Source organism: Asterias amurensis, chromosome 13 (genome assembly GCF_032118995.1).
Source record: "Asterias amurensis chromosome 13, ASM3211899v1".
Classification (NCBI taxonomy): Eukaryota; Metazoa; Echinodermata; class Asteroidea; order Forcipulatida; family Asteriidae; genus Asterias; species Asterias amurensis.
Window position 1 is genome coordinate 5,119,156 of NC_092660.1, and position 15,921 is coordinate 5,135,076.

At 41.2% G+C, this 15,921-nt stretch overlaps 1 protein-coding gene across 1 annotated transcript; it reads right to left on the bottom strand.

Moving 5' to 3' along the window:
* Positions 1–2,141: 2,141 nt before the first annotated feature.
* On the bottom strand, positions 2,142–10,908 carry LOC139946541 (alpha-amylase-like). Its single transcript, XM_071944238.1, has 3 exons — positions 10,712–10,908; positions 6,328–6,557; positions 2,142–5,480 (listed from the first exon to the last, which is right to left on the bottom strand). Exons 1-3 carry the CDS (start codon positions 10,855–10,857, stop codon positions 3,268–3,270), a joined length of 2,589 nt encoding a protein of 862 aa, XP_071800339.1. The 5' UTR covers positions 10,858–10,908; the 3' UTR covers positions 2,142–3,267.
* Positions 10,909–15,921: the final 5,013 nt, after the last annotated feature.

The following is a 15,921-nucleotide window of genomic DNA, read 5'->3' on the forward strand; positions in this document are numbered from 1 at the left end:
AAGTCATGTTTAACTCGTTCAGGTACAGCCAACTACATGGAACGTCACGGTGCCACTATCAACAGAGTCACTTCATCATTTGGACCATCTCCAACCTTCAAGGTAGAAAAAAGTGATGCAAGTTTTGCAGAAAGTGTTGCAAGATTTCACTTTGATCAACTAGGAGAGAGACGACAAAGGCAAGATAGAAGGCTGGTGGCCTTGGCTTAACTCAAACATTTAGGCCTAATGAAGGCTATAAAGAGTGACTCTTTGTGAGTTTTACCCTATACTCCACAAGCGCAGCTGACTGGGTAAACTGTTTAAATGATTTGAGGTTCGAACAAAGAAATATTTACTGGGATAGGATTGGACTCAAACCAATGACTTCTGGATTAACGCGCCAGCGCTCAACCAACTGAGCTATCTAACCCTATTTTGGCTGTTTCTCTCTGTTGTCAATATCTTTGTTCGGGGTTGCTGGTCAGAAACCATGCAACCATTAACTTCCATTGTGTATCCAGGGATTACACCGAAGTTACGATACCTGGGAAGGGGCAGCTAGGGGATCGTCACTATAGGCTTAGATAGCTCAGTTGGTAGAGCGCCGGCATGTTAATCCGGAGGTCGTTGGTTCGAGTCCCACTCTAGTAAAATTTTACTGCGAAACAACCAAAGAAACAATAAGTTTGTTAAACTGAAAAGTCGATAGGGAAAAGTCGATAGAGTTTGTTGAGCACAGTGAAGTTACCTGGGCCCAATTTCATGGTCTGCTTACCGTAAGCACAGAATCGCCGCTTACGGAAGCAGTGAATTCTGTGCTTATGACAAGCATATGTCATGGGTAAGTGGCAAATTTTTGGTTCTGCGCGTGCGTACTCCGCGTTAATAGGCATTCTATGCTTACAAGGCTATTGTAGAAATTGGGCGCTTGCTGATAAGCGGGGAATCGTGATCGTAAGCGCAGAATTTGGCAGATAAGCAGAGCCATGAAATTGGGTCCTGTTGAACACCATGACCCGCTTTGAACTTGAGCTGGTTTCAAGTTTGCACCTAACAGAAGTCCTCAAAGGAATCCACGGTAATTATCGACAATTGGAAAAGTAATATTGATTGTTGGTGTTACTGCAAGAGACTAGTGGTTGCACTCCACAAATGCATAATGATTGATTGATTGATGATTGCTGTAAAAGGAATGGCACCAATAGTTTAACGTCAGGGCCACATTTCATAGCTCTGCTTAGCGGCAGATATTGTGCTAACTGTGCAAATTCTATTTCATAGCGCTGCTAATCGTAGGCACACGAAAAGGCATGCTAACCTTCCGGTGCTTATCGACAAAAATAAATGACGTCACAATGCAAATCCACGGTAAACGCATAATATGGCCGCCCAATTTTTCTGCTAACCTGTGAAATACACTAATGTTTCTGCTACAGTAAGCACGCAAATTTGCTTACCACTAAGCAGCGCTATGAAATTTGGCCCTTGTCTCAAATGGCATCAGTAATTTATTACTTGTTATTTCTGTTACCTGCAATCATTAGTTCATACCTTGCAAAATGTCATGTAAATGTTTTTATAACCTCTAAAGGAATTTTTCGCACAAATCTAATTTAAAATGGTCAATGCTGGAAAGATTTGTCAATCTTATTCTAAATAAATAAAAAGTTTATTTAATTAACCTGTTTTCAGTGTGTTATAATTTTTTTTGAAGGAAGTTCATTCTTCTGATAGTCTTCTGAGGACGATCAGAGCATACTGATCGAAACGTCAAGTTGAAACCAATGGTTCTTTCCAGAACCATTCCAACTCATTAAGAGGTAGTCATTACATGGTGTTACCGCAAACCATTCCATGTTATTTTATCGATCGATTCTTATTCATACGATTAATTCACAAGTTTATTTTAGAATCTGTTTGTTATACCCTCCAACAACAAATTTCTAAACGACTAAACCTACGTCCCCCACCTTAAAATGTTAACATTAATATCTAAACATCCCAATGTTTTTGGGGTAACATCCCCTATTGGTTTTGTACACAGTTTTGAAGCGAGGATTTTTACCAAACCAACAGAGATCCCATTGTCCTCTTTTGTTAAATGTCCTCGATGTGCACACTATACCCCCACTACACCCCCCCCCCCCCCCCCCCACACACAGCTCTTTGTTTCAGCCACTCTGTGGACATCACTATTCTTCAGGAATATGAAAACACTGAGTGGACTTGTCCAAGTCCACACGCAAGTCCACACATAATGTCAAATACCAATTGTTATCGTAAACCAAAACTTCATATGAACGTTGAAGCTATACATTCCGGATCGGGTTTAATCGAGTCCTGCCATTGTTTTTCCCTTAACATTACCTTTTCTTAAGAAATCTATTGTAGGGATCAAGACAACCTTATATTGGTGAATGACCGTAGTTATAAACAGGCTCCACATGCGGCCATTAATACTCCCTATAAAAAAAGGTATTACAGTTTAAAATTTAACTTATTTGCTTTTAAAGGCACAACAACAAATGTTAATCCCAAACAATAATTAATTAAAAAGCAACTTTTAATCTCTTTTTCCCCCCAACATAATATCCTCCTTTTTTAGTCTCATTCACTTATTAGCTATTAATTGTTTATTTCTCTTCCTACGTTTGATCATTGATTGAGTAGTTTCCAACTTCTTGTGTTCAACCCAGCACCTAATTCCCTCCGACCACTAAACAAAGTGTTCTAATCGCAAGCAGGGAACGTAAGACGATAATTCTACTAGGAACACCACATTTACCCATAGTTAAAAGTTTACCGATAATTACCAACCAAAAAAGGGTTAAAGATGCTATGTCCGATTTTTGGCCGATTTGACCCAAAAATTCTGATGGGTCGAGAAACTTACTAGCAGTAGCAGTGAAATAAAGTGCTCTAAATTAATTCCGACAATATCACGTGACCAATTTATGTGTTATAAGAAACGTTTTAAATTTTTGTCACGGTTCCTGACCATTAAAAGTAAATATTAAACTTTTTTTCGTTAGAGCGGGTGATACTCTTTGAAATACCATTTCACTCAAAAGTGTATTGTTTAATGTTTGCGGCCAAAAATCGGACATAGCATCTTTAAACCTTCGTGATCTAATTAATTAGTCTTGGTACAAGACTCTCCTGTTATTTATAATCTCCATGGTCCATTCTCGTTTAGATATCAGCCCATGGTGAGAGCGCGCCCTCTTGTGTGGTGACGGATCGTGGAGAGAGATGTAACGGGAGAGTCTTGAACCAATACTAGACCTAGTTGAGCGTGTCAATGATGCATTCGTTTTGCCCAAACCTGAAAACATTAACAAATCCACACCTAGCGAAGTGGTTGCTTGAAGAGTGGGGCCGGCTTCCCCCAGCAGATCCGGCACAGTTCTCCTCTTGAGACACGTCGTTCTCCCATCCTGAGCTGCCGGCGTTCGTCAAGAACCCCTTCATCTCAAACCAGCCTCCTTCCGTCTTAGAACAGTCAACATCAATGTCCACCATCCAGTAGTTGTCTCCCCACTGGTTGAGCGGTGTGTACCCATAACCATTCACAGAAACTTCCGCGCCGTTGCTTGGGTTATTGGTCGTCCAGATCATGGGCGTCCCTCCTGCCTGAACGTCATCGTGTGTGCCCTGTCCTTCTTCAGCTCCGTACCAATCCAGATAGTTGTCACCGGTCTGCCATGCGGTGAAGTATGGGTTATCTCCTTGCGGGTGGTGGTGAATGGGAATGGCACAAGCGCTGGTGTATGCGTCCACTGTGCAACCAGACCTTAGGTCATGGCTGATCCCACCGCGAAGGAACATGAACTGACCAAATTCAGTGTCTTTGTGCAGGAAGATCATCGTACGGTTCATGGGAGTTGGTGGGGCAGTGGTTGTGATTGCAACCGTCTTGGTAGTGGGTGTTTTGGTGACCGCTTCGGGGAGTTTTATCTCTTTGGTTGATGTTGGGACTTTTGGTTGCATGGTGGGCTTTTTTGTCACCGCTTCGGGAAGATCGCTGGACACTGGTTCTGTTGGCACTTTGGTTGATGTTGGCACTTGAGTTGGTTGCATGGTGGTTTTTGTTGTTACCGCTTCAGTAAGGTCCCCAGTCCCTTGCTCTTTGGTAGATGTGGGAACTTGGGTTGTTTTCACGGTTGGTTTTACTGTTGCCGCTTCTATTATGTCAACAGACTCGTCATTTGCTTCTTCTGCAGGGGTAGTTGTAGATGATGGGCTTTGTCCAGAAGTACTAGATGAGGGCTTTGTTGCTCTTTTTAGTGTAGTTGTTGTTGCGGTGGTGCTTACAGGGCCTGGTTCTTTGTTGACGTCCTTGACCAAGGCATTCGTATGGATTGCAACAACTTGAGTGTCTGAGTTGTCGAGCTCGAACAGGGCAAAGCCCGACCCATCCACTGTTATGGTAGGACCAGAACAGGTGCACAACTGTGGGTCAAACTGGCCGTTATAAACGTCGCAATACTTCCCTTCTGGCAGTCCGGTGGGCAGTTTCTGAGAGAGGAGATTCCCTTCGTTGTTGAAGACGATAAACGCCTTATCACCTCGACCAAAAGCAATCTGTTGATTCCCGTTGCTCCAAAAGTTGGCCAGAGGTTGGCCTGCCGATGCGTTTTGGAAGCCAACCAGATTCCTGATACGAGCCCAGCGGTGCTCACAAACCCATCCGTTACCACACGATCCGTCTGTCTCGATGACTGGTGGTAACGTTTTCCCATCTTCATCTGTTGGTGGCCCGTCACTTTCTTCGGTGAATTCGAAGCTGCTCATTACCCTAGTAAGACCGTACGGGTAGGCCAACATGAATGCATTTGCCATCGTGCTGAGACCAGGCTCTCGGAAGTTGATGGAATGATCGGAGGAGGATGAGGAACTTGACCGTTGAAGAAGAGGGGAATCCACGAACACGAGTGCACTTGTACTTGGCATGAGATTGAAGTCAACTTGTAAGTTTTCTAAGCTAGCCATGGTCTTTATGGTTCCTCTGACGGACTCCGAGACAGCTCTACCGTAAGCGAACTCCGTCACCCTACCCGTGCTAAAGTACTCAGACGGCTTGACGGGGAAGCCCTCTGCTGCCCTCACTCGTTGAGATATAAACGGCCTGACTCCAGGCTCAAAGTACTCTTGATTCAGATCTTCCAGAGATCTGAACATCACGTCCAGGTCGTCTGGCCAAATGTTCTCTGCCCTGACCACGAAGAATCCCGCAACACCAACATCGATCAACTTGTTCAGATAATGCACGATGGAGATTCTAACGTGAGCAACAGACGTGTCTAGATCAGGAAAGCCGAATAGATTGCAGTAGCGGACCTGTAGTTCGTCACCGAAGTCTTCGATGTCGCCACTGCTGCTCGGGCATTTGTTGTTGTGAACATTAAAATCGAGTGCTGTGTACGGTACTGCAGGGTAACTGAGTGTTGACTTGTCAAAAGAACTCCCAGCAGAACCTTTGCCAATCGTGGAATAATCTGAAAGAAAGAAACATAATTTATTAAAAAGTATAATCGTTATTTATTGTAATACCAAAAAAACTCATTAAAGACACTGGACACAATTGGTAATTGTCAGAGACCAGTATTCTCATTTTGTTTGTGTATCTCAAAATAATGCATAAAATAACAAACCTGTGAAAATTTGAGCTCAAATTGGTAGTCGAAGTTGCGAGAATCTATGAACGAAAAAACACCCTTGTCACACGAAGTTGTGTTCTTTCAGATGCTTGATTTCGAGACCTTAAAATCTAATTCTGATGTCTTGAAATCAAACTCGTGGAAAATGATAACTTCTTTCTCGAAAACTATTCACTTAAGAGGAAGCCGTTTCTCATAATGTTTTATACTATCCACCTCTCCCCATTACTCGTTACCAAGTAAGGTTTTATGCGAGTAATTATTTTGAGTAATTACCAATAGTGTCCATCTGCCTTTAAAGTCTGGGTATTTTTTGTACGACACAATGTCTACAGATCTACACTAAACTCAGACAGTTTTAAAGATAATGATATTAAAAACCTAAAAATTTTACTTGCTGGCGTGAGGTATATTGAGAAAAAATGTCACGAAAAAAAGAAATTCGTATCATGAGATTTACATAATTTTAGCGTGTATGATGTAAAACGTGTTTACCAGAACTGGTATTTGACGCGACTCTCCTGACAACATCGTCCTGTGATTTCACTTTTTTATCTTTGTTAAAAACTTGACGACAATGAAGCTGCAACTTCTGTATGTAAGTTATGCCTTTATTCACAGTGAAAAAGGATTCATGTCATGGCAAAAAACTTGATCTACAGTAGGGAAATAAAAAAAATTGTACCATTAGGTGCCATGTGATTGATGACGACATCCGCGTAGACTCTCACGCCAACCTCGTTGCATCTTTTCACCATGTCACGAAGCTCATCCTCGCTCCCAGAGGCGCTCTCCAGCTTGTAGCTTACGGGCATGTATCGCTCAGACCACGTTCTCTTGCCTTCAATTACGTCGATTGCGTGTTCATTCGCTGGCATTATCTGTACGCCTCCAAAACCATTGGGACCGAGGTAGCTGTGTGTTTCAAAAAGGGTGTATATAATAATAACGCATACTGTCAACATACTGAATAGAGAATTTAACACATCTCAGATTCAAAACTTTAGAAAAGTACTAATACCTTTTTACATAAACCACATTACTTCGAGGTCAAAATGTTTCTCAAACTGTATACACTATCGATGATGCGCTTCTAAAATTACCAAACGTTTGTTATTGCCGAAAATTTTAGGAGTATAAATTTCCAAACGTGTATTTTATTTTAAATCTTCAGACATAATTCTACCTTCGCTTTAAAGTGTACCTTCACTTTAAAGTGTATACCCGCAACAAGTAACTATGCCTACACAATAGGAAAAGGACTTCCTTAAAACTATAAAATGGCAGCCACGAGAACAATATTTAAAAAGATAGATGCGTATATAGGACGCCCGCTATTGCCTCAAAATCTGGCATCATAGCTTGTTACTGGAATTAAAAACAAAAGAACAGTTCGAAAGGTTGACCAAGTACGTAAGGTGATAGCCGCAACATAACTAAAAACAAACTGTTTCTCTATCGTGTACGTACAGGAAATGTCCATACTTAAAGGGACACACCGGCTCACCGTTTATGCATTTTAGGGGTGTAGAATCATAAATAATGTTTTTATAGATGGTTGCTGTAAAAACAAATCATCGAAATGTCACGTAATTAGCGAAAAATGCTAAAAAATCTCCGAAGGTCACGTTGGTTATCCGAACCAAAAAAGTGGTTCGGATAACCCACGTGACCTTCGTTTGTTGAAAAATGCATTTAAACGGCCAAATTTGATGGTTTCTTTTAGCAACTATTCTTCACCATTCCTGGAAGACCTTTGAAATCATGTTTTAGTGTATTTTGTAGCCTAAATAGCCCAACGAGGCCGGTGTGTCCCTGTAAAGGCACTGAACACCTTTGGTAATTGCCAAAGACCAGTCAAAGACCAGTCTTCTCATCACTGGGCGTTTCTCAACATTATGCATAAATCACAAACCTATATGAACATTGGAACTCAATTGGTCGTCGAGGTTGCGACAGAAAATTATAAGAAAAAACACCATTGTCGCATAAGTTGTGTGCTTCAGATGCTTGAATTTCGAGACGTACTTCTTTCTCAAAAACTGCGTTACTTCAGAGGGAGCAGTTTCTCACAACGTGTTATACTATCAACAGCTCTCATTCATGCTTGTTACCAAAGTGAGTTGTTATGCTTCCTAACAATTATTTTGAGAAGTTACGAATAGTGTCCACTGCATTAAAGGAATACGTTGCCTTGGATCGGACGAGTTGGTCTATAAAAAAGCGTTTGTAACCGTTTGTTATAAAATGCATATGGTTGGAAAGATAATTTAAAAGTAGAATACAATGGTCCACACAAGTTTGCCTCGAAATTGCGTGGTTTTCCTTTTACTGTGCGAACTAACACGGTCGGCCATTTATGGGAGTCAAAAGTTTGACTCCCATAAATGGCCGACCGTGTTAGTCGACGAGGTTTAAGGAAAACCGTGCAATTTCGAGGCATGTTTGTGTGGATCATTGTATTCTACTTTTACAGCATCTTTCTACCCATATGCATATTATAACAAACGCTTTTCAAAGACCAACTCGACCCATCCAAGGCAACGTGTTCCTTTAAGAGAGAAAATAAATGTTTTAATTGATGTGTCGGCAATACGCTTCCTTGGCACAGGAACACATATCTAATTCAGTGTTCAACCGAAAAGCTGGATATAGTCGTGTATAATATATTCAAGTAAGATGATATTCATATCCGTGTGTCAATTTCCTAAAGTCTCATTTCGTGACCTTTCACTTTCCCGCTCCTTTCCTGTGTGGCCGGTTCTTGTAAGAGCCTGTTGTTTTAGTTTTTAGTTTTATTAGACTTTCCACTGGCATAACAATATTTTAAAAAATATACAATACGATACTTAAAGAGACAATGAATCAAATAGGCTTTAAAATACCAAGGGTGGATTTCAGAGTTAAGACTAGTCCTATCTCGACTTAGGACGAGTTACTCATCCTAACTTAAGACTAGCCATACGTTTTTAATATCTCCTAGGACTAGTCCTAAGTTATGACAATCCCTAACTCTTAGTGAAATCGACCCCAAGCCAGTGAGTGGCGAGGAGGAACAGGTGACCAGCACCTCTATATACAAAGCCGTCCTGCCACAAAAATAATGTAAAAAATATGGCTTCGGTTGAAATGATCACATTGTCCCCCGATTAGCTCCTATAGTAAAACCTTATTATAAAGGTGTGAAACGTGACTGGTAAAATGCCAGCAAAAACAAAATAAGTAAAACAAAATGTCTTGCACATTTTTAAGCTTATAATTGTACTGAACCTATTATATTATATTCTTTTCTTGGCGTGATCAGTGTTCGCGATCATCTACACTATCTATTGCACCCTGGCATACCGAAATAATACATAAAACCCCAATCAATATTCGATATTTTATCAAAAATTACACTGTCAATTTTATTTAAAGCCATTATACACTTTCGGTACAGAAAAAAAAAGTTCACAGATTTACAAATAATTTATAGGGTTTACAGAAGGTAATGGTAAAAGACTTCTCTGGGACTATCATTCCATGAAATGCTTTACTTTTTGAGAAAAAATTAAAACAATTAACAATTCGCGATATCGACAATTACGGATTATAGTAAACACATGTCATGACACGGCACGTGCGGAAACAAGGGTGGGTTTTCCTGTTATTTTCTCCCGACTCTGATGACCAATTAAGCCTAAATTTTCACAGGTTTGCTATTTTATATATAAGTTGTGATACACGAAGTGTGGGCCTTGGACAATACTGTTTACCGAAAGTGTATAATGGCTTTAAGGTTTGCGTCTATTGTACGCGAGTAAGTTTCCCACGTTTTCTTTATGTGCTTTGTACATTACGCGACGTTGGTTTAGTTTTGCACCAGTGGAGGTAGTTATACCATTGATAGCCTTTGAGTTTCCCACGTTATCTAAAAACTGTGTTTTGTTTAGTTTCACCAGTGGTGGTAGTTATACCATTATATCCCATTGAATTTTTTTCATACCAGAGATCAATGAGTTTGAGGAATTCCAAATCTTTACACGCATCGTTTGGCTCAGGAACAAAATGGCAAAGTTGACAGTATAATAAGTCAATTGTTCGCGCAAAGATTAAACTCAGACACAAAATGGCAGACAGTGGGTGGACAGTATAGGTCAAGTTCGCGCAAGGATTAAACTCAGAAACAAAATGGCAGACAGTTGGCGGGTATGAGGTCAAGTTCGCGCAAGGATGTAAATGGTTAAAGGAACACGTTGCCTTGGATCGGTCGAGTTGGTATTTAAAAGCGTTTGAGTCCGTTTGTTATGAAATGCAAATGGTTATAAAGATTAAAGATTAAAAACATTTATTGTCATGATAAAAAAAACATGAAATGAGATGATTTAAAAAGTAGAATATAAAGATCCACACAAACATGCCTCGTCCGGTTTTCCTTTTAGCGACTCAAAGAAACACGGTCGGCCTTTTTGTGGAGTCAAAATTCTCACTCCATAAAATGGCAGACCGTGTAAGTTCGCGACGTAAAAGGAAAACCGTGCAATTTCAAGTGCTACTTGTGTGGATCGTTATATATATAATGTAAAATATATTTCTAGCCGTATGCGTTTTATAACAAACGGTTCCAAACGCTTTTTAAAGACCAACTCGTCCGATCCAATGCAACGTGCTCCTTTAAAGGCAATGGACATTATTGGTAACTACTCAAAATAATTATCAGCATAAAACCTTTCTTGATTAGTAATGGGGAAAGGTTGATAATATAAAACATTGTGAGAAACAGCTCCCTCTGAAGTGACGTAGTTTTCGAGAAAGAAGTAATTTGCCACGAATTTGATTTCGAGACCTCAAGTTTAGAATTTGAGGTCTCAAAATCAAGCATAAAACACACAACTTCGTATGAAGGGTGTTTTTTCTTTCCTTATTATCTCGCAACTTCGACGACCGATTGAGCTCAAATTTTTACAGGTTTGTTAGTTTATGTTGAGATACACCAACTGCGAAGACTGGTCTTTGACAATAACCAATAGTGTCCACTGTCTTTAACACTTGTTCCAATACACCGGGCTGCGTGAGTCGAGGCATCTTACCGTTCACACTCCTCGGCGATATCAGCCCAGTTCCAGCCCATCATAAATACGATCGTCTGCCTGTTCTCTAACATGTGTGGATCCAGATAAGACGCACAAGTCCCAACAGACAAGGCGGCTAACACCAACATCAGAGAGGCTGCCATGTTGTTTTCTATAACTACACAACTTGGAATGGTGAAGCCACAACGTCACGATCCGTGTTTGACAGTAAAGTTGCACAATATTCCTGCACGTACATAGGAAGGGTAGGCGGGGCATTGTTGTACACCACCTCCGCAACCATGACCCGCATAGTATGACCTCTGAATTTCATTTAAAAAAAAATTCTTGCTTTGTTGGGGCTTCTATTGGTTACTGTCTTTTGTTCGACCGTGAAGTAATCTGTTACAGCTCAATGAATTTTACCTTGGTCTTTAAAGGAACACGTTGCCTTGGATCGGACGAGTTGGTCTATAAAAAAGCGTGTGTAACCGTTTGTTATAAAATGCATATGGTTGGAAAGATGTTTTAAAAGTAGAATACAATGATCCACAGAAGTTTGCCTCGAAATTGCGTGGTTTTCCTTTTACTGTGCGAACTAACACGGTCGGCCATTTATGGGAGTCAAAAATTTGACTCCCATAAATGGCCGACTGTGTTAGTCGACGAGGTAAAAGGAAAACCGTGCAATTTTGGGGCATGTTTGTGTGGATCATTGTATTCTACTTTTACAGCATCTGTCTCCCCATATGCATTTTATAACAAACGCTTTTCAAAGACCAACTCGACCGATCCAAGGCAACGTGTTCCTTTAATACAATGAAAGTTTAGAACTCGATTTCTGGAATCGGCACTGGGACGGTTCATGGTCATTGCGTTCCAGCGGCCTATTATGAGTCTTTTGAGGTGTCGGTCTCGTTTGTTCTTATTGTATTCTGGTTGCTTTCATTTAAATTCATTCAATCTATTTTTCATCTATTACTTATTTTCCTGTGCTAAATATTTTTGTAAGCGCTGTGATTTAGTTTTCGTAGTAGAGCGTATTTAAAATGCCGTTTATTATTCTTCTTATTCTTTTTTTTTCTTAGGAGAGTTCAATAATATTTGTAGAATTTAAAGTGTATTGGCGAATGAAAGTTTTAAGCACATTATGGTACCCTATATTGGACACTTAAAACGGAGAATTTTTTTCCACGTGGTGATTCGATTATTTGATTTTCGCACAAACCTCCGAATCCTATACGCCTCTCTTGATATTTATGCATGACGTCATATTATTCTTACCCAAAATGAGGCGATGGGCGCAAGTCCCCCATCACTTGCAATGGCTGCGCCCATCGCCTCGTTTTTGGATTAGCATTGTGACGTAGCTCATGCATAAATATTAAGAGAGGCGTATATCCCATGTCAAGAAACTATGGTAGGACAATACCGAAAATCGCCGCGCCCGGGCGGATTACTATTCCGCCCGGGCATTATTACCAAAACATAACAGCACATCCTCATTCCACTGTATAATTCCGCCCGGGAATACTATTAAATCCACATACTCGGGCGGACAGTGGAGCTTTGAACATTTTTGGTCATGTCCTTATACACTTCCGTAGTGCAAACTCATCGAAAATACAGCCGATTTTGAAAAAGTCCAATCGGTACGACGTCTTAAACAGGTATCATCAGACCTCCGTATAGCGGACTTCATTTCCGAATTCCGGCTTCTCCCTTTTTACAAGAATTTCTGGTGGCCTGTACTGCCTGAAGTTATGCCCTCTTCTGTATTAACTGTAAATTATTGACCAACGGCGTTGCTTTTGCCGAGTCTCAGAATTGAAATAAGACTAGTCCCCTGGATAAAGTCAGGCACTAGCTGATTTGTATCATGTATAGTGTTGTTTTATTTGTGAATCGACTATGAGCCTTCGTGTATAAATGAGTGCTAGGTCAAGGGGAGATTGACAATTTCATACTGGTATTTAGCTGTTGTGCTTATCCTAAAAATAACGATGAAATTTGGTTGGAAATTCTGTTTTTCTTAGCTCAAATCCAGTCAATCGTGGAGACGCTAGCGGAACGAACGTCATACTTCTGAGTTCAAAGAGTAATTAATGTATGCATCGTCTTACACTAGACTGTGTTACGTTTGGGTTTACATTTTTTTTCATCATGCACAAAAGTATATCACTACGCTCAAAAACCACATAGTTCACCAAAAGAAAACGCTTAAACCAGGGCTCAAAATCCACATAATGAACAAGTTGAGGACGGGGGGGGGGGTCCCAGTCCCAGTGCCTTTAAGCAGCTCTGGATTGAAGTTGCACTCATGGTCAGGCCATGATCAGACTGGGCAGTTAATTTTTCCTGGGGACTTATGGCGGCAATTCAAGGCAGATCTAAAAAATGTGTTACAAAATACCGCGTATTTATTCCCCTCCCTCAGATCTAAACCGACCAGTTGAGCCTCTGAGAAAAACTTTCAGCAAGATAAACAAACACCGAAACAGAATCGCGCCAAACCGATGTCGTCACTGGTCGGCAGAAGAGTGGTCCAGTCGTTAAAGTGCGTAGGCCCTCTCGCGTTCATTATTTTCCATTCCGAACATAAAAAAATGTATGGCGAGCCGTGCATTTTTTCTCTACAAATTATATAGGTCCTTTGCGTTTGCAAAGCAGCCTTTTATGGGGGCTGTTTACTTCCATATGAAGTAAATTTTGACGTGTTATACGTATCCCTTATCCTATAAATACACCATTTCCCTGTCTGTTATAAATACCGACAACTCTAAAACACACCATTGTTGATTTTACACGAATCATGTTGAGACATTTTTGCCGAGTAATTTTGTGATGTTTACGGCGGGCCATATTTCGTCGGGACCGCCGTGTTAGCTGGGGGATGGTGTAGCGGACCACACACGTCGAGCAGCCGGGGCCGAGTTGGACCGCCCGTGGTGAAATCTCCTGGGTGGGATGGTACTGAACTTATCGTGTAAACATTACAGGGCTAGGGCAATATGAAGAAAATGTGTGGCGTACACATTTAGCAGTGGTTGCTTCTGGATTGGAAATACATACTTGTTCTTCATTTGTTCAAGTCAGGCTTGATACTTAACGGAGGCAATGACGGCGGGTGCCTCCATGGTCCCCTGGTCAGTGCCCTGGTGCCCTTACATTGCTCCGGTAAACATTTACAATGTCCTCTGAGGGTGCCCTTTACATGTCTTGGTGTCCTATCAAAAACGAAGCATTACAGGCTAGGGCATTATGACAAAAAATGTGTGGCGTATATTTAACGGTGGTTGCTTTTTGGAACAGCATATTTTTTCTTTCTTTCTAAAGTCGATATTGGTGGAGGTCCGTAGCTGTACTTGGAAATCGTGTTGTTGTTCTTGTGATAATTTTATTATCTGTCATTCCTGATTCCTCCATGTCTGTAGCAAGGAGGAGGGGTGTGTCATTATTGGTGTAGGCCTAATCTGGGCTGTGATTAACATGGTGCCCAAATGGGTGTACAATGGATGATTAACATAGTGCCAAATTACCGTAACAGATTTACCTATTGGCTCATCTCCATACTAGAATACTGTTTCGATTTCAAACCATAGAGGGAAGGAGGAAGCTGTCCTTCCTCTACGTTCAAACTAACACGGATGTATGAACACTTTACATTGTGCAGTTACAGCCCATCCAGTTGTAGATTCACGTATAAAGCCAACTATAAACCAGTGGAACGTCGGTGAGGTATACTGGCAGTGGCACCGAACCCGTATAGCACCTAGTACTCCTTCAGTTGGGCCAACCATGGAGGGTCAACTGAAGGAAACGGTGCTGGATAATGCACTGTCACTCTGGTCTTTTGATAAACTTGTTGACAAGAAATTAAAACGAGTATATCTCAAAACTCGTCCAGCTCGTCATTTTTTTGTATTAAAAAACCCATAAATGAATGTGCATTGGATTACACAAGTCATGTTCGCCCAGTGCAGTCTTGCCTACCAGAAAGATATCCCATCATGGGACTTTGCCGAGTAGCGAAGTAGAAATAGAAGTAGAAGAAAGGCCTTGGAATGTACAAGTACCAATCTTGTGTAACACTATCACTAGTTTGGTCTACCAAATCATTGTGGACGCACTTTACTTTTGTAAGAGATTGTCAGCGGCTCGATCCTCTAAAAAGTTGTGCCGGTCGAAGTCACCATTTTTGGTTAGGAACTATAGCTCTGGGGAATGCAAGGGACTCGTCAAAACTCTGGCAGAGGCACGCAATCACCAGTCCATTGCAATGCCTGGGATACTTGTGTCCATTTGAAGGAATAATATTTGTAATGAAGCATTTGCAACGGGTTGCATTAAGGAATTCGAAGAAGTAAACCAAGGATGCGATCTGGAGGCGAAGGGGGGAGTGGGTTGAGTATGGAGAGAGGAGAAAAACTGCCAGATGGAGATGATGAATGATGAGGGGGATGTTGGGGCAAGAGGGGGTGGGGTTAGTTGATGGAAGTAGAGAGGCGGAAGAAGGGAGCGAGAGATGATAACTGACTCAAGACGAATTCTACCTCCATGGTAAGACCAACCTCTCCTAGCTCTAGATGGTAATGGTAAGACGTCTAGAATAAACGTATCGGCTCTTCTCAGGCCAAAAACTCTTCCTTGAAAAAAATATCATTAGGCTTACATGACGTAATAAGTTTATTCAGGGTAGACCACTCGAATGTATTGAGCAAACAATGAAACCATATACAAGGCAAGCACAGGTAATCACTTGGCGTACGGATCGTCACCAAAGTTTCTACTTAGCATAACTTGGTTTGGAGTTGGAATCGGAACTGCATGGGACCGAAATTGTGACCCCGAAATATTTGTGTTGAAGCGCCCTCTTGTGAGCTAGAACACCACATGATGTTGATGTCTGTTCGAACAATACACAGTCCAAGTGAAGAGCATGACTTGTGGGGTTGAGCGAGTCTGTTCAAGCTTGCTCCCCATATTTGCGATTTAATGTTTGTTTCTGAGTAAATTCGTCCCCGTCCGATCCCTCCATAGTTTATAGCATGGAGGATGATTATAGCATGGCGTTAACAAATATGCCTCGAAATTGCGTGGTTTTCTTTTTACCCTGTCGACTAACACAGTCGGCCATAAATGGCCGACCGTGATAGTTCGCGACGTAGAAGGAAAACCGTGCAATTTCGAGTCATACTTGTGTGGACCATTATATTCTACTTTTAAAA

Excerpts from the sequence above, each read along its gene's own strand:
- LOC139946541 (XM_071944238.1), bottom strand. The coding sequence starts at position 10,857 with ATGGCAGCCTCTCTGATGTTGGTGTTAGCCGCCTTGTCTGTTGGGACT. Across the intron at positions 6,558-10,711 it reads ATCGCCGAGGAGTGTGAACG|CTACCTCGGTCCCAATGGTT; the intron begins GTAAGATGCCTC and ends TGAAACACACAG. Across the intron at positions 5,481-6,327 it reads CAATCACATGGCACCTAATG|ATTATTCCACGATTGGCAAA; the intron begins GTACAATTTTTT and ends TCTTTCTTTCAG.